The following is a 23,101-nucleotide window of genomic DNA, read 5'->3' on the forward strand; positions in this document are numbered from 1 at the left end:
TTAAAATAATAATTGCTTGACAAAAATGTCATGTAATACAATGACAATCCGGGTTATAGGTAACAATCCTACGCATGAACTGCCGACATTATTACGCATATTAATTGATAATGATGGAAATTAAGATATGCAAGACATTTTAATAGATATATATTTTTAAATAGCTATATATATATATATATATATATATATATATATATATAGAGGTGAGAGCATTGTAAATGCTTTTGGCGGTTGACCTGCTTCTGTTTTGTGGGTGGCATTGTGCTGTTTTCGAAGGATGGGTCCTGTCCTCTCGGGGGCCTAGGGATCCGGGGGGACGGGGGTGGTATGCCGATCACTGGGATGACAACCCAACTTGGGATGGGGAGGGGCTTTAGTGGGGGGAATAGTGGAGAACCATTGGAGAGTTACTTAGTAGCAATGTAAATATCATGGTACAGCTATATGGACACTCAATCACTATGGTATTTTTTATTGGTAAATGTACAAATATATATTATGATAAATACATTTGAAACTTGTTTCTCATTATGGTAAGTGGTGAAATAAGTATAGCCAGTTATAATTGTAATGGCTTAGCCGATAATAACAAAAGAAGAACAATATTTACATGGCTCAAAGAGAAGGAATATAATATCTATTGTTTACAGGAAACTCATTCAACAATTCTAGATGAAGTTGTGTGGAAAAAGGACTGGGGGTGCGAAATATACTTCTCCCATGGGCAAAGAAACTCAAAAGGGGTGATGATATTAATTAACAGTAATTAATATCCAAATGTGCAAATTGTCCAAACAGATCCGCATGGATGATTTTAAATATGTTATTGGACCATAAACAGATATGGCTCATTAACCTTTACGGACCAAATAATGATGATCCACACTTCTTTGACAATATATATAATAAATCATCAACCCTGCAAGCAATACAAGACTCTATTATTATGGTGGGAGATTACAATTCTGTTTTAAATAGCTCAATGGACAGTAAAGGAAATCACACTACAAACTATCACCCTCATGCTCTTAAGGAAATCATGAATGTCATGGATACATTAGAACTAGTAGATATATGGAGGCTTAAATATCCTGACCTAGTGAGATATACATGGCGGAGACTCAATCAAGCTAGTCGTCTTGACTTCTTTCTTATGTCATTCTCGTTGGCACCAAAAGTTTAAAAAGTGTTGATAGGGGACTGAATGCGGTCGGACCATCATATAATTGGCATATACATTACTCTTACTGAATTTCCAAGTGGGCGAGGATATTGGAAATGTAATTAAAGCCTATTGGATGATAATTTGTTTTTATCTAGGACAGAGGAATTTATAACTGATATTTTCCCGACATTACATAGGTACAGCAAATCCCCTTATTGTATGGGACACTTTTAAATGTGCCTTTAGAGGCCATGTGTCACACCCTGGCTCTGGGACTCTATATGTTGAGCCAGGGTGTGTATATTCGATGTGCTGTGTTTGAGTGTCTAGTTGTTCTATTTCTATGTTGGCCAGAGTGGCTCCCAATCAGAGGCAACGAGTGTCAGCTGTTGCTGGTTGTCTCTGATTGGGAGCCATATTTAAACAGTCTGTGTTCCCACAGGTGTTGTGGGATCTTGTTCTAGTTGGTTTGTGTTAGACCGTTGACTGTCACGTTATCGTTTTGTTGTTTTGTTCGAGTGTTTACTCTCTTTATTAAAGATGTTTGCCTGCAACGCTGCGCCTTGGTCTACTCTCTCTAACGATCGTGACACCATGCAGTTCAGTACTCAGAAAACAAAAGCAATTTAGGTCAAAAGAGTCCATACTAACAAAGGAAATAGAAGGTCTAACAGAACAGATAGATAGCAATAAAAACTACAACATAGAGGCTCAGAATAAATTAGAGGAAAAACAAAAATAAATGGAGAAACTTATTCAAGAAAGATCAAGTGTAATATATTATAAAAAATAAAGCAAACTGGATGGAATATGGGGAAAAATGTACCAAATTATTTTTTTATCTTCAACATAGAAATGCTACCAAAAATAATTTACTGAAACTTGTTACAAATTACGGAGTCACCCATGATTCACCAAATTATATTTTGAAGGAGGAAGCAAAGTACTTTAAGCATATGTTTTCGTTTCAGTTGCCTCCATCTCCTCTAACTGAACCTAATTGTAGGGATTTTTTTTCTATTGATAATGTCAAATTAACAGCCATACAGAAAGACTCATGTGAAGGTGTAATTACAGAGGAGGAACTTCTGGATGCAATTAAAGACTTTAAGTCTGGGAAAACTCCAGGGTTAGATGGCATACCAGTCAAGGGTATACCAAACCTTTTTTGATATACTCAGAGGACCGTTATTAGCATGTTTTAACCACTCCTATGTAAATAGTAGATTATCAGACACTCAAGAAGAAGGTCTGATTTCATTATTACTGAAACAGGATACAAGTGGGAAATATAAAGATCAAGTCCATTAAAAAAATTGGCCCCTTACACTTCAGGGTTGTGATGCAAAAATTCTAGCAAAATGTATAGCGCATAGAATTAAAAAGGTATTGTCGGACATTATTCATTCTAATCTGACAAGTTTTTACATGGACGATACATTGGAGATAATATAAGGCAAGTACTGGAAACAATAGAACACTATGAAACATCTGGGAAACCAGGCCTGCTATTCATAGCAGACTTTGAAAAGGCATTTGATCAAGTATGACTGGAGTTTATATATAAATGCCTGGAGCATTTCAATTTTGGAGAATCTCTTATAAAATGGGTTAAAATCATGTATAGTAACCCTAGGTGTAAAATAGTAAATGATGGCTATTTCTCCGAACATTTTAAAATGTCAAGAGGAGTGGAACAAGGTTGTCCACTATCAGCATATCTATTTATTATGGGCATCGAAATGTTAGCTATTAAAATCAGATCCAACAATAATATCATGGGATTAGAAATCCAGGGCTTAAAAACAAAGGTGTCATTAAATCCACAACTTGAATCCTTCCACAGCCTCATAGAGGATCTAGATACATTTTCTAACCTCTCTGGATTAAAACCAAATTATGATAAATGTACTATATTACGTGTTGGATCACTAAAAAATACAATTTTTACATTATCATGTAGTTTACCAATAAAATGGTCTGATGATGATGTGGATATACTTGGAATACATATCCCAAATGAAATAAATGATCTCACTCCAATACATTTTAATAGAAAGTTAGCAAAAATAGATAAGATCTTGCTACCATGGAAAGGTAAATACCTATCTATTTGTGGAAAAATCACCCTGATTATCTCTTTAGTATTATCCCTGTTTACCTATTTGCTATGGCCTAGCGAACAGTTTTTTAAATGATATGAGAAAAAACATTCATTTTTATTTGGAACGGCAAGCCAGAAAAATTAAACGGGCCTATTTATATGATGAATATGAATTCAGAGGACAGAAATGATTAAATATTAAAGCATTAGACCTATCACTAAAAGCTCCAGTCATACAAAGGTTATACTTAAATCCAAACTGGTTCTCTAGCAAATTAGTAAGATTGTCTCACCCAATGTTCAAGAACGGCCTTTTTCCCTTTATTCAGATTACAACCTCTCACTTTCAGTTATTTGAAAAGGAAATAATCTCCCAAATATCACTATTTCTAAGACAAGCCATAGAAAGTTGGTTGCAATTTCAATGTAATCCTCCAGAAATGACAGAACAAATAATGCAACAAATATTGTGGTTAAACTCAAATATACTAAATGATCAAAAAAACATTATTTTTTGAAAGAATGTTTAAAAAAGTATAATCTTGGTAAATGATATCATAGGTAGGACTGGTGGAGTTACGTCGCACATGCAGCTAACAAAAAAATATGGAAATGTCTGCTCTACCCAAAATTACAACCAAATAATTGCAGAATTACCGCAAAAATGGAAGAGGGAAAAAGTTAGGAACTTGTCTGTCGGCCCTATATTAAAGACCATAATTGGTTAAAGAAAATTGTGATAAATAAAAAAGTATATCAGTTTCATTTAAGGACCAAAGGATTGACAGCCATCCCATATACAGTGAGGGAAAAAAGTATTTGATCCCCTGCTGATTTTGTATGTTTGCCCACTGACAAAGACATGATCAGTCTATCATTTTAATGGTAGGTTTATTTGAACAGTGAGAGACAGAATAACAACAAAAAAATCCAGAAAAACGCATGTCAAAATTTTATAAATTGATTTGCATTTTAATGAGGGAAATGAGTATTTGACCCCTCTGCAAAACATGACTTAGTACTTGGTGGCAAAACCCTTGTTGGCAATCACAGAGGTCAGACGTTTCTTGTAGTTGGCCACCAGGTTTGCACACATCTCAGGAGGGATTTTGTCCCACTCCTCTTTGCAGATCTTCTCCAAGTCATTAAGGTTTCAAGGCTAACGTTTGGCAACTCGAACCTTCAGCTCCCTCCACAGATTTTCTATGGGATTAAGGTCTGGAGACTGGCTAGGCCACTCCAGGACCTTAATGTGCTTCTTCTTGAGCCACTACTTTGTTGCCTTGGCCATGTGTTTTGGGTCATTGTCATGCTGGAATACCCATCCACGACCCATTTTCAATGCCCTGGCTGAGGGAAGGAGGTTCTCACCCAAGATTTGATGGTACATGGCCCCGTCCATCGTCCCTTTGATGCGGTGAAGTTGTCCTGTCCCCTTAGCAGAAAAACACCCCCAAAGCATAATGTTTCCACCTCCATGTTTGACGGTGGGGATGGTGTTCTTGGGGTCATAGGCAGCATTCCTCCTCCTCCAAAAACGGCGAGTTGAGTTGATGCCAAAGAGCTCCATTTTGGTGTTATCTGACCACTTTCACCCAATTCTTCTCGGAATCATTCAGATGTTCATTGGGAAACTTCAGACGGGCCTGTATATGTGCTTTCTTGAGCAGGGGGACCTTGCGGGCGCTGCAGGATTTCAGTCCTTCACGGTGTAGTGTGTTACCAATTGTTTTCTTGGTGCCTATGGTCCCAGCTGCCTTGAGATCATTGACAAGATCCTCCCCTGTAGTTCTGGGCTGATCCCTCACCGTTCTCATGATCATTGCAACTCCACGAGGTGAGATCTTGCATGGAGCCCCAGGCCGAGGGAGATTGACAGTTATTTTGTGTTTCTTCCATTTGCGAATAATCGCCCCAACTGTTGTCACCTTCTCAACAAATCAAATCAAATCAAATTTTATTGGTCACATGCGCCGAATACAACAGGTGCAGACATTACAGTGAAATGCTTACTTACAGCCCTTAACCAACAGTGCATTTATTTTAAACAAAAAAAGTAAGAATAAAACAACAACAAAAAAAGTGTTGAGAAAAAAAGAGCAGAAGTAAAATAAAGTGACAGTAGGGAGGCTATATATACAGGGGGGTACCGTTGCAGAGTCAATGTGCGGGGGCACCGGCTAGTTGAGGTAGTTGAGGTAATATGTACATGTGGGTAGAGTTAAAGTGACTATGCATAAATACTTAACAGAGTAGCAGCAGCGTAAAAAGGATGGGGTGGGGGGCAGTGCAAATAGTCCGGGTAGCCATGATTAGCTGTTCAGGAGTCTTATGGCTTGGGGGTAGAAGCTGTTGAGAAGTCTTTTGGACCTAGACTTGGCACTCCGGTACCGCTTGCCGTGCGGTAGCAGAGAGAACAGTCTATGACTAGGGTGGCTGGAGTCTTTGACAATTTTGAGGGCCTTCCTCTGACACGCCTGGTATAGAGGTCCTGGATGGCAGGAAGCTTTGCCCCAGTGATGTACTGGGCCGTACGCACTACCCTCTGTAGTGCCTTGCGGTCGGAGGCCAAGCAGTTGCCATACCAGGCCGTGATGCAACCAGTCAGGATGCTCTCGATGGTGCAGCTGTAAAGGTGGTCTAGAGTTTTTTTCCCTCTGGTTGCACATTTAACATGCTGGTAGAAATTAGGTAGAACGGATTTAAGTTTCCCTGCATTAAAGTCCCCGGCCACTAGGAGCGCTGCATCTGGATGAGCGTTTTCCTGTTGATTAATGGTCTTGTACAACTCATTCAGTGCAATCTTAATGCCAGCATTGGTTTGTGGTGGTAAATAGACAGCTATGAAAAATATAGATGAAAACTCTCTTGGTAAATAGTGTGGTCTACAGCTTATCATAAGATACTCTACCTCAGGCGAGCAAAACCTCGAGACTTCCTTAGTATTTGATTTTGTGCACCAGCTGTTGTTTACAAATATACACAGACCGCCACCCCTTGTCTTACCAGAGTCAGCCGTTCTGTCCTGCCGATGTAGCGTATAGCCTGCTAGCTGAATGTTATCATTGTTGTCGTTCAGCCACGACTCCGTGAAACATAAGATATTACAGTTTTTAATGTCCCGTTGGTAGGATAACCGTAATCTTAAATCGTCCATTTTATTCTCAAAAGATTGAACGTTGGCTAATAGGATTGATGGAAGAGGCAGTTTACTCGCTCGCCGTCGGATCCTTACAAGGCACCCGGATCTGCGTCCGCGATATCTCCGTCTCTTCCTCACGCGAATGACCGGGATTTGTGCCTTGTCGGGTGTCTGTATGATATCCTTCGCGGCCGCCTCGTTGAAGAAAAAATCTTCGTCCAATGCGAGGTGAGTAATCGCTGTCCTGATATCCAGAAGCTCTTTTTGGTTATAAGAGACGATGGCAGAAACATTATGTACAAAATAAATTACAAATAACACGGAAAAACACACATAATAGTACAATTGGTTAGAGGGTTGGTTAGAGGGCTGTAAAACGGCAGCCATCTTCTCCGGCGCTGTGCTGCTTGGCGATGGTCTTGTAGCCCATTCCAGCCTTGTGTAGGTCTACAATCTTGTCCCTGACATCCTTGGAGAGCTCTTTGGTCTTGGCCATGGTGGAGAGTTTGGAATCTGATTGATTGATTGCTTCTGTGGACAGGTGTCTTTTATACAGGTAACAAGATGAGATTAGGAGCACTCCTTTTAAGAGTGTGCTCCTAATCTCAGCTCGTTACCTGTATAAAAGACACCTGGGAGCCAGACATCTTTCTGATTGAGAGGGGGTCAAATACTTATTTCAATCAATTTATAACATTTTTGACATGCGTTTTCTGGATTTTTGTTGTTGTTATTCTGTCTCTCACTGTTCAAATAAACCTACCATTAAAATTATAGACTGATCATTTCTTTGTCAGTGGGCAAACGTACAAAATCAGCAGGGGATCAAATACTTTTTTCCTTCACTGTAGAATAGTTGGGAAGAGATTTTTGATTCCATGACATAGTGTTAATGAACTGATAAGAATGATTAGAATTTTTCAATTTAAACTATTATACAACATTTTTGCTACCAATATAATGTTATTTATATGGGTGATACAATGTTCCCAGCTCTGCAGATTTTGCTGCGAAGAGACAGAATCATTAGATAATTTGTTTTGGTACTGTCCATTTGTAGCTTGTTTTTGGACACAGGTCCAGGAATGGCTGAAGGATTGCAATATTTACCTGGTGCTAACCCTGCAGATAGCACTTCTTGGTGATCTGAAAAGACATAGTCAATCGATCAATAATATAATAATACTTTTATCAAAAATGTTTATATAAATATATGGCAAATAGAAATCCAATATGGAGGTGTTGAATGGAGCTGAAGGATGGGACTAATAACAGCTAACAACAACTAATAACAACAAGATAACTAATGTAAAGCATACTGTGTCCATAATAAGTATATAGGTTATAGGTTGAGAGCTTTTGTGAAAGAATATATATATATATATATATATATATATATATATATATATATATATATACACAGTGGGGAGAACAAGTATTTGATACTTTTATTTTATTTATTTATTTTTATTTCACCTTTATTTAACCAGGTAAGCCAGTTGAGAACAGGTTCTCTGTCACGGTTTCGGCCGAGGCGGCCCCTCCTCCTTGTTCGGGCAGGTTTCGGCGGTCGTCGTCTCCGGAGTACTAGCTGCCACCGTTCTATGTTTCTTGTTTGATTGGTTTTGTCTGTTTGTCACACCTGTTTTGTGTTATGTCTCATTAAGCAACCTATTTAGTTCCTTGTTGTTAGTTAGGTGTTGTGTGTAATTGTTCCTTGTCGTGTTGCTGCGCTACCTGTATTTTGGTGCGCTATTGTTGTAGCTTACCTCCTTGTTTGTATTTTAGGAGAAGATTACGCACTTGTTTTGTGCGCCAGTTTGTTGTACGCCTGTGCGCGCTTTTTCGCCTCCGGGCTGGTTTGTTGGATTATTTTTGTGTGATCTACTAAAGTACTTTGTTGGACTTTACTTCTGCGTCCTGCGCCTGATTCCACACCACACCTACCTACAGCAACTCTTGACATTCTCATTTACAACTGCGACCTGGCCAAGATAAAGCAAAGTAGTGCAATAAAAAACAACACAGAGTTACATATGGGTTAAAAAACATAAAGTCAGAAATACAACAGAAAATATATATACAGTGTGTGCAAATGTAGCAAGTTATGGAGGTAAGGCAATAAATAGGCTATAGTGCAGAATAATTACAATAGTATTAACACTGGAATGCTAGATGTGCAAGAGATTATGTGCAAATAGAGATACTGGGGTGCAAAAGAGCAAAATAAATAACAATATAGGGATGAGGTAGTTGGGTGGGCTAATTTCAGATGGGCTGTGTACAGGTGCAGTGATCGGTAAGGTGCTCTGACAACTGATGCTTAAAGTTATTGAGGGAGATAAGAGTCTCCAGCTTCAGAGATTTTTGCAATTCGTTCCAGTCATTGGCAGCAGAGAACTGGAAGGAATGGCGGCCAAAGGAGGTGTTGGCTTTGGGAATGACCAGTGAGATATACCTGCTGGAGCGCAGACTACGGGTGGGTGCTGCTATGGTGACCAATGAGCTAAGATAAGGCGGGGATTTGCCTAGCAGTGATTTATAGATGGCCTGGAGCCAGTGGGTTTGACGACGAACATGTAGTGAGGACCAGCCAACAAGAGCGTACAGGTCACAGTGGTGGGTAGTGTATGGGGCTTTGGAGACAAAACGGATGGCACTGTGATAGACTACATCCAATTTGCTGAGTAGAGTGTTGGAGGCTATTTTGTAAATGACATCGCCGAAGTCAAGGATCGGTAGGATAGTCAGTTTTACGAGGGCATGTTTGGCAGCATGAGTGAAGGAGGCTTTGTTGCGAAATAGGAAGCCGATTCTAGATTTAACTTTGGATTGGAGATTCTTTATGTGAGTCTGGAAGTTGAGTTTACAGTCTAACCAGAGACCTAGGTATTTGTAGTTGTCCACATACTCTAGGTCAGACCCGTCGAGAGTGGTGATTCTAGTCGGGTGGGCAGGTGCCAGCAGCGTTCGATTGAAAAGCATGCATTTAGTTTTACTAGTGTTTAAGAGCGGTTGGAGGCTACTGAAGGATTGTTGTATGGCATTGAAGCTCGTTTGGAGGTTTGTTAACACAGTGTCCAATGAAGGGCCAGATGTATACAAAATGGTGTCGTCTGCGTGAGAGGTGGATCTGAGAGTCACCAGCAGCAAGAGCGACATCATTGATATACACTGAGAAAAGTGTCGGCCCAAGAATTGAACCCTGTGGCACCCCCATAGAGACTGCCATAGGTCCAGACAACAGGCCCTCCGATTTGACACACTGAACTCTATCTGAGAAGTAGTTGGTGAACCAGGCGAGGCAGTCATTTGAGAAACCAAGGCTATTTAGTCTGCCAATAAGAATGCGGTGGTTGACAGAGTCGAAAGCCTTGGCCAGGTCGATGAAGACGGCTGCACAGTACTGTCTATTATCAATCGCGGTTATAATATCGTTTAGGACCTTGAGCGTGGCTGAAGTGCACCCGTGACCAGCTCGGAAACCGGATTGCATAGCGGAGAAGGTACGGTGGTATTCGAAATGGTCGATGATCTGTTTGTTAACTTGGCTTTCGAATACTTTCGAAAGGCAGGGCAGGATGGATATAGGTCTGTAGCAATTTAGATCTAGAGTGTCACCCCCTTTGAAGAGGGGGATGACCGCGGCAGCTTTCCAATCTCTGGGGATCTCAGACGTTATGAAAGAGAGGTTGAACAGACTAGTAATAGGGGTAGCGACAATTTAGCGGCTAGTTTTAGAAAGAAAGGGTCCAGATTGTCTAGCCCAGCTGATTTGTAGAGGTCCAGATTTTGCAGCGCTTTCAAAACATCAGCTGTCTGAATTTGTGTGAAGGAGAAGCGGGGGGGGGCATGTGCAAGTTGCAGCAGAGGGTGCAGAGTTGGTGGCCGGGTTAGTGGTAGCCAGATGGAAAGCATGGCCAGCTGTAGCAAAATGCTTGTTGAAATTCTCGATTATTGTAGATTTATCGGTGGTGATAGTGTTTCCTAGCCTCAGTGCAGTGGGCAGCTGGGAGGAAGTGCTCTTATTCTCCATGGACTTTACAGTGTCCCAAAACTTTTTGGAGTTAGTGCTACAGGATGCAAATTTCTGTTTGAAAAAGTTAGCCTTTGCTTTCCTGACTGCTTGTGTATATTGGTTCCTAACTTCCCTGAAAAGTTGCATATCGCGGGGGCTATTTGATGCTAATGCTGTACGCCACAGGATGTTTTTGTGCTGGTCAAGGGCAGTCAAGTCTGAGGAGAACCAGGGGCTATATCGGTTCTTAGTTCTGTATTTTTTGAATGGGGCATGTTTATTTAAGATTGAGAGGAAATTACTTTTAAGGAACAACCAGGCATCCTCTACTGACGGAATGAGATCTATATCCATCCAGGATACCTGGGCCAGGTCAATTAGGAAGGCCTCCTCGCTAAAGTGTTTTAGGGAGCGTTTGACAGTGATGAGGGATGTCGTTTGACCGCGGACCCGTTACGGACGCAGGCAATAAGGAAGTGATCGCTGAGATCCTGGTTGAAGACAGCTGAGGTGTATTTAGAGGGTATGTTAGTCAGGATGATATCTATGAGGGTACCCATGTTTACGGATTTAGGGTTGTACCTGGTAGGTTCGTTGATAATTTGCGTGAGGTTGAGGGCATCTAGCTTGGATTGTAGGATGGCTGGGGTATTAAGCATATCCCAATTTAGGTCACCAAGCAGTACAAACTCTGAGGATAAATGGGGGGCAATCAATTCACATATGGTGTCCAGGGCACTGCCGATTTTGCAGGTTTTCCTACTTACAAAGCATGTAGAGGTCTGTAATTTTTATCATAGGTACACTTCAACTGTGAGAGACGGAATCTAAAACAAAAATCCAGAAAATCAAATTGTATGATTTTTAAGTAATTAATTTACATTTTATTGCATGACATAAATATTTGATCACCTACCAACCAGTAAGAATTCCGGCTCTCACAGACCTTAGTTTTTCTTTAAGAAGCCCTCCTGTTCTCCACTCATTACCTGTATTAACTGTTTGAACTCGTTACCTGTATAAAAGACACCTGTCCACACACTCAATCAAACAGACTCCAACCTCTCCACAATGGCCAAGACCAGAGAGCTGTGTAAGGACACCAGGGATAAAATTGTAGACCTGCACAAGGCTGGGATGGGCTACAGGACAATAGGCAAGCAGCTTGGTGAGAAGGCAACAACTGTTGGCGCAATTATTAGAAAATGGAAGAAGTTCAAGATGATGGTCAATCACCCTCAGTCTGGGGCTCCATGCAAGATCTCACCTCGTGGGGCATCAATGATCATGAGGAAGGTGAGGGATCAGCCCAGAACTACACGGCAGGACCTGGTCAATGACCTGAAGAGAGCTGGGACCACAGTCTCAAAGAAAACCATTAGTAACGCACTACGCCGTCATGGATTAAAATCCTGCAGCGCACGCAAGGTCCCCCTGCTCAAGCCAGCGCATGTCCAGGCCCGTCTGAAGTTTGCCAATGACCATCTGGATGATCCAGAGGAGGAATGGGAGAAGGTCATGTGGTCTGATGAGACAAAAATAGAGCTTTTTGGTCTAAACTCCACTCGCCGTGTTTGGAGGAAGAAGAAGGATGAGTACAACCCCAAGAACACTATCCCAACCGTGAAGCATGGAGGTGGAAACATCATTCTTTGGGGATGCTTTTTTGCAAAGGGGACAGGACGACTGCACCGTATTGAGGGGAGGATGGATGGGGCCATGTATCGCGAGATCTTGGCCAACAACCTCCTTCCCTCAGTAAGAGCATTGAAGATGGGTCGTGGCTGGGTCTTCCAGCATGACAACGACCCGAAACACACAGCCAGGGCAACTAAGGAGTGGCTCCGTAAGAAGCATCTCAAGGTCCTGGAGTGGCCTAGCCAGTCTCCAGACCTGAACCCAATAGAAAATCTTTGGGGGGAGCTGAAAGTCCGTATTGCCCAGCGACAGCCCCGAAACCTGAAGGATCTGGAGAAGGTTTTTTATTTTTTATTTTTTATTTCACCTTTATTTAACCAGGTAAGCCAGTTGAGAACAGGTTCTCATTTACAACTGCGACCTGGCCAAGATAAAGCAAAGTAGTGCAATAAAAACAACACAGAGTTACATATGGGGTAAAGAAAAAAAACATAAAGTCAGAAAATACAACAGAAAATATATATACAGTGTGTGCAAATGTAGCAAGTTATGGAGGTAAGGCAATAAATGGGCTATAGTGCAGAATAATTACAATAGTATTAACACTGGAATGCTAGATGTGCAAGAGATTATGTGCAAATAGAGATACTGGGGTGCAAAAGAGCAAATTAAATAACAATATAGGGATGAGGTAGTTGGGTGGGCTAATTTCAGATGGGCTGTGTACAGGTGCAGTGATCGGTAAGGTGCTCTGACAACTGATGCTTAAAGTTATTGGGGAGATAAGAGTCTCCAGCTTCAGAGATTTTTGCAATTCGTTCCAGTCATTGGCAGCAGAGAACTGGAAGGAATGGCGGCCAAAGGAGGTGTTGGCTTTGGGAATGACCAGTGAGATATACCTGCTGGAGCGCAGACTACGGGTGGGTGCTGCTATGGTGACCAATGAGCTAAGATAGGGCGGGGATTTGCCTAGCAGTGATTTATAGATGGCCTGGAGCCAGTGGGTTTGACGACGAACATGTAGTGAGGACCAGCCAACAAGAGCGTACAGGTCACAGTGGTGGGTAGTGTATGGGGCTTTGGAGACAAAACGGATGGCACTGTGATAGACTACATCCAATTTGCTGAGTAGAGTGTTGGAGGCTATTTTGTAAATGACATCGCCGAAGTCAAGGATCGGTAGGATAGTCAGTTTTACGAGGGCATGTTTGGCAGCATGAGTGAAGGAGGCTTTGTTGCGAAATAGGAAGCCGATTCTAGATTTAACTTTGGATTGGAGATTCTTTATGTGAGTCTGGAAGTTGAGTTTACAGTCTAACCAGACACCTAGATATTTGTAGTTGTCCACATACTCTAGGTCAGACCCGTCGAGAGTGGTGATTCTAGTCGGGTGGGCGGGTGCTAGCAGCGTTCGATTGAAAAGCATGCATTTAGTTTTACTAGTGTTTAAGAGCAGTTGAAGGCTACTGAAGGATTGTTGTATGGCATTGAAGCTCGTTTGGAGGTTTGTTAACACAGTGTCCAATGAAGGGCCAGATGTATACAAAATGGTGTCGTCTGCGTAGAGGTGGATCTGAGAGTCACCAGCAGCAAGAGCGACATCATTGATATACACGGAGAAAAGTGTCGGCCCAAGAATTGAACCCTGTGGCACCCCCATAGAGACTGCCATAGGTCCAGACAACAGGCCCTCCGATTTGACACACTGAACTCTATCTGAGAAGTAGTTGGTGAACCAGGCGAGGCAGTCATTTGAGAAACCAAGGCTATTTAGTCTGCCAATAAGAATGCGGTGGTTGACAGAGTCGAAAGCCTTGGCCAGGTCGATGAAGACGGCTGCACAGTACTGTCTATTATCAATCGCGGTTATAATATCGTTTAGGACCTTGAGCGTGGCTGAAGTGCACCCGTGACCAGCTCGGAAACCGGATTGCATAGCGGAGAAGGTACGGTGGTATTCGAAATGGTCGATGATCTGTTTGTTAACTTGGCTTTCGAATACTTTCGAAAGGCAGGGCAGGATGGATATAGGTCTGTAGCAGTTTGGATCTAGAGTGTCACCCCCCTTTGAAGAGGGGGGATGACCGCGGCAGCTTTCCAATCTCTGGGGATCTCAGACGTTATGAAAGAGAGGTTGAACAGACTAGTAATAGGGGTTGCGACAATTTCGGCGGCTAGTTTTAGGAAGAAAGGGTCCAGATTGTCTAGCCCAGCTGATTTGTAGGGGTCCAGATTTTGCAGCGCTTTCAAAACATCAACTGTCTGAATTTGTGTGAAGGAGAAGCGGGGGGCATGGGCAAGTTGCAGCAGAGGGTGCAGAGTTGGTGGCCGGGTTAGTGGTAGCCAGATGGAAAGCATGGCCAGCTGTAGCAAAATGCTTGTTGAAATTCTCGATTATTGTAGATTTATCGGTGGTGATAGTGTTTCCTAGCCTCAGTGCAGTGGGCAGCTGGGAGGAAGTGCTCTTATTCTCCATGGACTTTACAGTGTCCCAAAACTTTTTGGAGTTAGTGCTACAGGATGCAAATTTCTGTTTGAAAAAGTTAGCCTTTGCTTTCCTGACTGCTTGTGTATATTGGTTCCTAACTTCCCTGAAAAGTTGCATATCGCGGGGGGCTATTTGATGCTAATGCTGTACGCCACAGGATGTTTTTGTGCTGGTCAAGGGCAGTCAAGTCTGAGGAGAACCAGGGGCTATATCGGTTCTTAGTTCTGTATTTTTTGAATGGGGCATGTTTATTTAAGATTGAGAGGAAATTACTTTTAAGGAACAACCAGGCATCCTCTACTGACGGAATGAGATCTATATCCATCCAGGATACCTGGGCCAGGTCAATTAGGAAGGCCTCCTCGCTAAAGTGTTTTAGGGAGCGTTTGACAGTGATGAGGGGTGGTCGTTTGACCGCGGACCCGTTACGGACGCAGGCAATAAGGCAGTGATCGCTGAGATCCTGGTTGAAGACAGCTGAGGTGTATTTAGAGGGTATATTAGTCAGGATGATATCTATGAGGGTACCCATGTTTAAGGATTTAGGGTTGTACCTGGTAGGTTCGTTGATAATTTGCGTGAGGTTGAGGGCATCTAGCTTGGATTGTAGGATGGCTGGGGTATTAAGCATATCCCAATTTAGGTCACCAAGCAGTACAAACTCAGAGGATAAATGGGGGGCAATCAATTCACATATGGTGTCCAGGGCACAGCTGGGGGGCTGAGGGGGGTCTGTAGCAAGCGGCAACAGTGAGAGACTTATTTCTGGAAAGGTGGATTTTTAGAAGTAGAAGCTCAAACTGTTTGGGCACAGACCTGGATAGTATGATAGAGCTCTGCAGGCTATCTCTACAGTAGATTGCAACTCCACCCCCCTTTGGCAGTTCTATCTAGACGGAAAATGTTATAGTTGGGGATGGAAATTTCAGAATTTTTGGTGGCCTTCCTGAGCCAGGATTCAGACACTGCTAGAACATCAGGGTTGGCAGAGTGTGCTAACGCAGTGAATAACTCAAACTTAGGAAGTAGACTTCTGATATTTATGTGCAAGAAACCAAGACTTTTGCGATTACAGAAGTCAACAAATGATAGCTCCTGGGGAGTAGGAGTGATACTGGGGGCTACAGGGCCTGGGTTAGCCTCTACATCACCAGAGGAACAGAGGAGGACTAGAATAAGGATACGGCTAAAGGCTTTAAGAACTGGTCTTCTAGTGCGTTGGGTACATAGAATAAAGGGGGGCAGATTTCCGGGTGTTATAGAAAAGATTCAGGGCATTATGAACAGACAAGGATATGGAAGGACATGAGTAAAGTGGAGGCAAACCTAAGCGTTGGGTAACACTGAAAGAGATAGTATCTCTAGAGGCATAAATTGAGTCGGTCTGTGAGTGTATGGGTGGAGGGACAAAGGGGCTAACCAAGGCAGGTTCAGCTAGGCTGGGGGTCTACAGTGATATAGTACAATTAGAAATAACCGAAACAACAATAAACTAACCATGTTTGGGCTGAGGCTAAACATAAACAGGATGTAGTACCGTAAAAAGGAACAGTCCAGCAGATATCAGCTGTATAGCTGAGTTATCACAAGGTCCGGTGGTGAAGCGCCAGTGAGCAAGAGGCCACGGCTAGCGTGTGCTACGTCCGTTTTGTTGTAGCCAGCTGGTAGCGACGGAAAAACTGATATGTTCTGGGTCGACAACGCGCAGTGCTGACTGTCCGAATATCCGGCGATCAATGTCCAGTGATTAAAACCAATCCCGCGGGAAAAAAAAAAAAATCAAATGTTCTGGGTGAAACACCGCCAGCTGTGGCCAATAGCAAGTAGCTAGTTCAGTAGCTAGTTCAGTTTAGTGAGTAAGCGTGTGCTAACGGGCCAGGGCTAGCAGATGGATGGAATCTTCGTGGTTACGTCGTAACCACATCAGACGATTTCGTCGGCAGACCAGTCGTGTAGGATCGGCGGGGCTCCGCGTCAATCCTAGGTGGTCCCGTCCAGTTGATAGAGAGGTAGATAGCCGGGAGATGGGCCTAGCTCAGGTTGATTAGCCAGACCACAGCGTCCGTTTTGTTGTAGCCAGCTGGTGGCGATGAATCCGGAGTTAGAGGTCCAGTGAATCAGTGAATCCGGCGGAAGAACTGATATGTTCTGGGTCGATAAGCGCTGTGCAGACTGGCCGAATATCCGGTGATCAATGTCCAGTGATTAAAATTAATCCTGCGGAAAAAAATCCTATGTTCTGGGTGAAACACCGCTAGCCGTGGCTAATAGCAAGTAGCTAGTTAGCTGGCTAGCTAGTTTCAACTGGAGATTCTAGATTCTGGATAAAAGGTAAGTCAATAATAGAATCCGTTCCACATTGAGTGAGGCAGGTTGCAGGAAAGTATATTTTGTAGAAGGATGAAAAGTCTGATAGGGAAATATGTACGAAAAATACAAAAAAACTGGGTATTTACAGGCTATTTACAGACACACGACAGAAACAAGACTGCACTACTTCGCCATCTTGGATACTGTATGGAGGCGTGGGCCAAAATCCCTGCTGCAGTGTGTGCAAACCTGGTCAAGACCTACAGGAAACGTATGATCTCTGTAATTGCAAACAAAGGTTTCTGTACCAAATATTAAGTTCTGCTTTTCTGATGTATCAAATACTTATGTCATGCAATAAAATGCAAATTAATTACTTAAAAATCATACAATGTGATTTTCTGGATTTTTGTTTTAGATTCCGTCTCTCACAGTTGAAGTGTACCTATGATAAAACGTACAGACCTCTACATGCTTTGTAAGTAGGAAAACCTGCAAAGTCGGCAGTTTATCAAATACTTGTTCTCCCCACTGTATATATATATATATATATATATATATATATATATATATATATATAGAAGCATACCGGATGGACATCATGAAAATGATCGGAGAGGTTGTGGGTAGAGGAAGTTCAGGAGTAAAAACAAACAAAATAGAATTATTGTAAAATTGACTGTGTCCATAAAATGTATATAGTATGTATAAGCTGGAAGTAGAGGCCTAAGCATTGTTGTTCACTAGTTTACTCCAATTAGGGATGGGGTGGTGGGGTTGGAAAGTAATAAAGGGAAAGATATTTTTTTAAAGGATATGTGTATATATATATATATATATATATATATATATATATATATATATTTATATATATATATATATATATTTGCGTAGAAAAAAAAAACATGTGGGGGATTGGAAGTGACTCAGACAATTACATTGATGGAAGTTACAATCTATCTGCAATATTAAAGGTGATCTACCCCCTAAACAAAAACTATGGATATTGACTGATATAATTCCAGATCAAGCAGCAGAACTGTCAGCCTTGGGTGCCAGAGTTACAGGCAGTGAAACCCAGGTGGAGAAACTGAAGAAAGAGAATGCAGGTAATAACGAGACAGGACTGCTGTGAATATAAACTGAGTCCACAAAACTTTAGGAACACCTGCTCTTTTCATGACATAGACTGACCAGGTGAATCCAGGTGAAAGCTATGATCCCTTATTGACGTAATTTGTTCAATCCACTTAAATTAGTGTAGATGAAGGGGAGGAGACAAGTTAAAGAAGGATTTTAAAGTCTTGAGACAATTGAGATATGGATTGTGTATGTGTGCCATTCAGAGGGTGAATGGGCATGACTAAAATATTTAAGTGCCTTTGAACAGGGTATGGTAGCAGGTGGCAGGCGCACCAGTTTGAGTGTGTCAAGAACTGCAACGTTGCTGGGTTTTTCACACTCAACAGTTTCCCATGTATAAAAATGGTCCACCACCCAAAGGACACAACTGTGGGAAGCATTGGGGTCAACATGGGCCAGCATCCCTGTGGAACGCTTTTGACGCCTTTTGGAGTCCATGCCCCGACGAATTGAGGGTGCTCTGAGGGCAAAGGGGGGGTGCAACTCAATATTAGGAAGGTGTTCCTAATGTGTTGTACACTCAGTGTATATGCCATAAAAAGTAGTGCTTGTCTAAACTCAGTAATGGTTGATAAGTTTAGCAATGTTTCTTTTCAGCCCTGGAGACCAGAGTGACAACCAATGAGAGACAGGTGGTGGAATTGAAGGAAGAGAATGCAGGTAGTATGTGTTATAAAAAAGGATTTAGTTAATTTTTTTCAGTTTAAAATGAACAGCTCTGGATATTGCCTTGATTGGATATTGTCTAGATTATGTAGTATTATATATTTGTGTAATTTCAGCCCAAGCAGCAAAGGTGTTAGTCTTGGAGACCAGAGTGACAGACAGTAAGAGTCAGGTGGAAGAAGTGAAGAAAGAGAATGCAGGTAAGATAAGAAATTATGAATTCATGAAAATGTTTGAGATACAATGTGGTGTTGTGGTTCTTATTGAGCTGGTAAAGTCAGATGCCAAATCATCTGAGCACTCCAAAGTCGAATTGGGTTTACCTCAAGGTTCAGTGCTTTTCACACTGCAATTTTCACATAATTCTTTACGGGATTATCTTATAATTTTAATCAATGACTGAATCAAACTGCTCATAACTACTGAACCAAAATTGTGCCAAGTGCTTAGTTTACATGAATGACTCTGATGTGAAAGATGTATTCAAAGACAATGAATGCACAATGAAAGGTTCTGAACGTAAGATAGAGAGCATCACAATCATTACAAATGATTTTGTGCTAAGTCTTTTGAAAATGGACCAATTATAACGTGTTTACTTTTCTTTTCTTTTTTTGGGGGTGGGGGGTGGGGGTAAATAAATCAATAATAACGATGTTGAGCTAAATCACAGATGATCAGTAAAACCATGACACCTGGGATATTTTAGGAAACAACACTAATATAATAGTGAACATTCTTCACATTCATGTAGTTTGATAGTAAATAACACTCAACAACTCTGGATATTGACTTTTATAATTCCAGCCCAAGCAGCAGAACTGTCATCCTTGGGTACCAGAGTTACAGCCAGTGAGACTCAGGTGGTAGAACTGAAGAAAGCAAATGCAGGTAATAACGAGAGATGACTGCTGTGAATATAATGGTATGAAAAGTAGTGCTTCTCTCAAATCATTGGGAGAGAAGGTAGCTTAGTGGGTAAGAGTGTTGTGCCAGTAACTGAAAGGTCGCTGGTTCTTATCCCTGAGCCGACTAGGTGAAAAATCTGTCGATGTGCCCTTAAGCAAGGCACTTAACCCTAATTGCTCCTGTAAGTCGCTTTGGATAAGATCGTCTGCTAAATGTAATTGTTGATTAGTTTAGCAATGTTTATTTTCAGCCCTGGAGGCCAGAGTGACAGCCAGTGAGACCCAGGTGCCACAGATGGTGCCACACAACACAATGCAGATGGTGCCACACAACACAATGCCACAGATGTCTCAAGTTTTGAGGGAGCGTGCAATTGGCATGCTGACTGCAGGAATGTCCACCAGAGCTGTTGCCAAATAATTGCATGTTAAGTTCTCTACCATAAGCCGCCTCCATCGTCGTTTGAGAGCATTTGGCAGTACGTCCAACCGGCCTTACAACCGCAGACCACGTGTAACCACGCCAGCCCATGACCTCCACATCTGGCTTCTTCACCTGTGGGATCGTCTGAGACCAGCCACCCGGACAGCTGATGAAACTGAGGAGTATTTCTGTCTGTAATAAAACCCTTTTGGGGGGAAAAACTCATTCTGATTGGCTGGGCCTTGCTCCTCAGTGGGTGGGCCAGTCTCCCAAGTGGGTGGGCCCCTGCCCTGTCATGTGAAATCCATAGATTAGGGACTAATGAATATATTTAAATTGACTGATTTCCTTATATGAACTGTAACTCAGTAAAATCAAATAATTGTTGCGTATATAATTCTTCATTTTATTGAGTCATTGTTAGTTTTACATACACTTGAGACATGACTGCCGAAAATGCAGGTAAGATAAGCTACAGTGAGGGAAAAAAGTATTTGATCCCCTGCTGATTTTGTATGTTTGCCCACTGACAAAGAAATTATCAGTCTATAATTTTAATGGTAGGTTTATTTGAACAGTGAGAGACAGAATAACAACAACAAAATCCAGAAAAACGCATGTCAAAAATGTTATAAATTGATTTGCATTTTAATGAGGGAAATAAGTATTTGACCCCCTCTCAATCAGAAAGATTTCTGGCTCCCAGGTGTCTTTTATACAGGTAACGAGCTGAGATTAGGAGCACACTCTTAAAGGGACTCATCTGTATAAAAGACACCTGTCCACAGAAGCAATCAATCAATCAGATTACAAACTCTCTACCATGGCCAAGACCAAAGAGCTCTCCAAGGATGTCAGGGACAAGATTGTAGACCTACACAAGGCTGGAATGGGCTACAAGACCATCGCCAAGCAGCTTGGTGAGAAGGTGACAACAGTTGGTGCGATTATTTGCAAATGGAAGAAACACAAAAGAACTGTCAATCTCCCTCGGCCTGGGGCTCCATGCAAGATCTCACCTCGTGGAGTTGCAATGATCATGAGAATGGTGAGGAATCAGCCCAGAACTACACGGAGGATCTTGTCAATGATCTCAAGGCAGCTGGGACCATAGTCACCAAGAAAACAATTGGTAACACACTACACCGTGAAGGACTGAAATCCTGCAGCGCCCGCAAGTTCCCCCTGCTCAAGAAAGCACATATACAGGCCCGTCTGAAGTTTGCCAATGAACGTCTGAATGATTCAGAGGAGAACTGGGTGAAAGTGTTGTGGTCAGATGAGACCAGAATGGAGCTCTTTGGCATCAACTCAACTCGCCATGTTTGGAGGAGGAGGAATGCTGCCTATGACCCCAAGAACACCATCCCCACCGTCAAACATGGAGGTGGAAACATTATGTTTGAGGGTGCTTTTCTGCTAAGGGGACAGGACAACTTCACCGCATCAAAGGGACGATGGACGGGGCCATGTACCGTCAATTCTTGGGTGAGAACCTCTTTCCCTCAGCCAGGGCATTGAAAATGGGTCGTGGATGGGTATTCCAGCATGACAATGACCCAAAACACACAGCCAAGGCAACAAAGGAGTGGCTCAAGAAGAAGCACATTAAGGTCCTGGAGTGGCCTAGCCAGTCTCCAGACCTTAATCCCATAGAAAATCTGTGGAGGGAGCTGAAGGTTCGAGTTGCCAAACGTCAGCCTCGAAACCTTAATGACTTGGAGAAGATCTGCAAAGAGGAGTGGGACAAAATCCCTCCTGAGATGTGTGCAAACCTGGTGGCCAACTACAAGAAACGTCTGACCTCTGTGATTGCCAACAAGGGTTTTGCCACCAAGTACTAAGTCATGTTTTGCAGAGGGGTCAAATACTTATTTCCCTCATTAAAATGCAAATCAATTACAAAAAAAATTTGACATGCGTTTTTCAGGATTTTTTTGTTGTTATTCTGTCTCTCACTGTTCAAATAAACCTACCATTAAATAGACTGATCATTTATTTGTCAGTGGGCAAACGTACAAAATCAGCAGGGGATCAAATACTTTTTTCCCTCACTGTACATACATTGTGGTAAATCATGTGTTTAATAACAATGATTAGGCCCATTGTTGAACATTTTCATACTATTTCAGGCTTGGACAACAGAGTGACAATCAGTGAGAGCAAGCTGGAGGAACTGAAGAGAATTATTGCAGGTGACATACAAAAACCATCAGCTCAATCCATCATTTACGGACACAAACACTGTGTGGCCATGCCATGCTAATAATAGTTAAATGGGCTAAATAAAGCGTACTCTCCTGTGTTTGCAGACAGAACGAATGTGGCCTTCTCTGTTGGTTTGACTAACTCAGGATTTGTGGGACCCTTCAACTCAGGGAAAACTCTGGTCTACAAAAAAGTATTCACCAACATCGACAATGCTTACGACACAACCTCAGGTAACAGTTTACAGCCTTACACCAACAATACTACAGGTGCAGCTTATGGCAACAATACTACAGGTGCTGCTTATACACCAACAATACTACAGGTGTGGCTTACATTCCCACTGGGCATAAACTGATTGAATCAACATTGTTTCAACGTAATTTGTCAATGTATTGTGATGAGGAATCTATACATTGGATTAGAAAAAAGTAATTAACTGTTGTTTTGAGAGTAAAATTTCAATCACATTATTATGTCATCATTGTAACCAATTTTCAACATAGACAAAACTCAAATATGTTCAATTTGTACCTTGGAAACAACGTCAGATCTTCAACGTTATATCCACTATCAGAAATTAGACAATAGGCTGGGCAGCACCTCCTGCTGGAGAGTTGATCTATCTACAGTTTTACCAAGCCCGGCATTGATATTTGTCACTGACTACTACCAACGTACTATTGTGAGAATGATTATTGAGAGATTTCTTAATAACTAAATATTCACTGTTGCTAGCGAATTCATTCCAAAGGGTAGGTTTAACAGAGCAAATGAAATGTAACCACACTTTATAAGTCATATATCATCAATGATACTATTTAGGCCATTATAGCATTTACAAAGTCATCAACAGCTATTGTTTCAATTCAACCCAGGGTTCA

General features: G+C 41.9%; 1 protein-coding gene across 4 annotated transcripts in view; it reads left to right on the forward strand.

Moving 5' to 3' along the window:
• LOC121572360 (myosin-11) overlaps positions 1-23,101 on the forward strand; it is a 45,467-nt gene that overhangs the window by 20,658 nt on the left and 1,708 nt on the right. For 2 of the 4 annotated variants that reach the window (XM_041884415.2, XM_041884416.2), the window contains 6 exons: positions 17,894-17,977; positions 18,609-18,671; positions 18,794-18,877; positions 19,485-19,568; positions 22,142-22,204; positions 22,322-22,450. In XM_041884415.2, coding sequence (XP_041740349.2) covers positions 17,894-17,977; positions 18,609-18,671; positions 18,794-18,877; positions 19,485-19,568; positions 22,142-22,204; positions 22,322-22,450 — 507 coding nt within the window. The remainder of the gene's footprint in view (positions 1-17,893; positions 17,978-18,608; positions 18,672-18,793; positions 18,878-19,484; positions 19,569-22,141; positions 22,205-22,321; positions 22,451-23,101) is intronic. The other 2 variants (XM_041884417.2, XM_041884418.2) reach the window with 2 other exon arrangements.

The sequence above is a fragment of the Coregonus clupeaformis genome, chromosome 18 (assembly GCF_020615455.1).
Source record: "Coregonus clupeaformis isolate EN_2021a chromosome 18, ASM2061545v1, whole genome shotgun sequence".
Classification (NCBI taxonomy): Eukaryota; Metazoa; Chordata; class Actinopteri; order Salmoniformes; family Salmonidae; genus Coregonus; species Coregonus clupeaformis.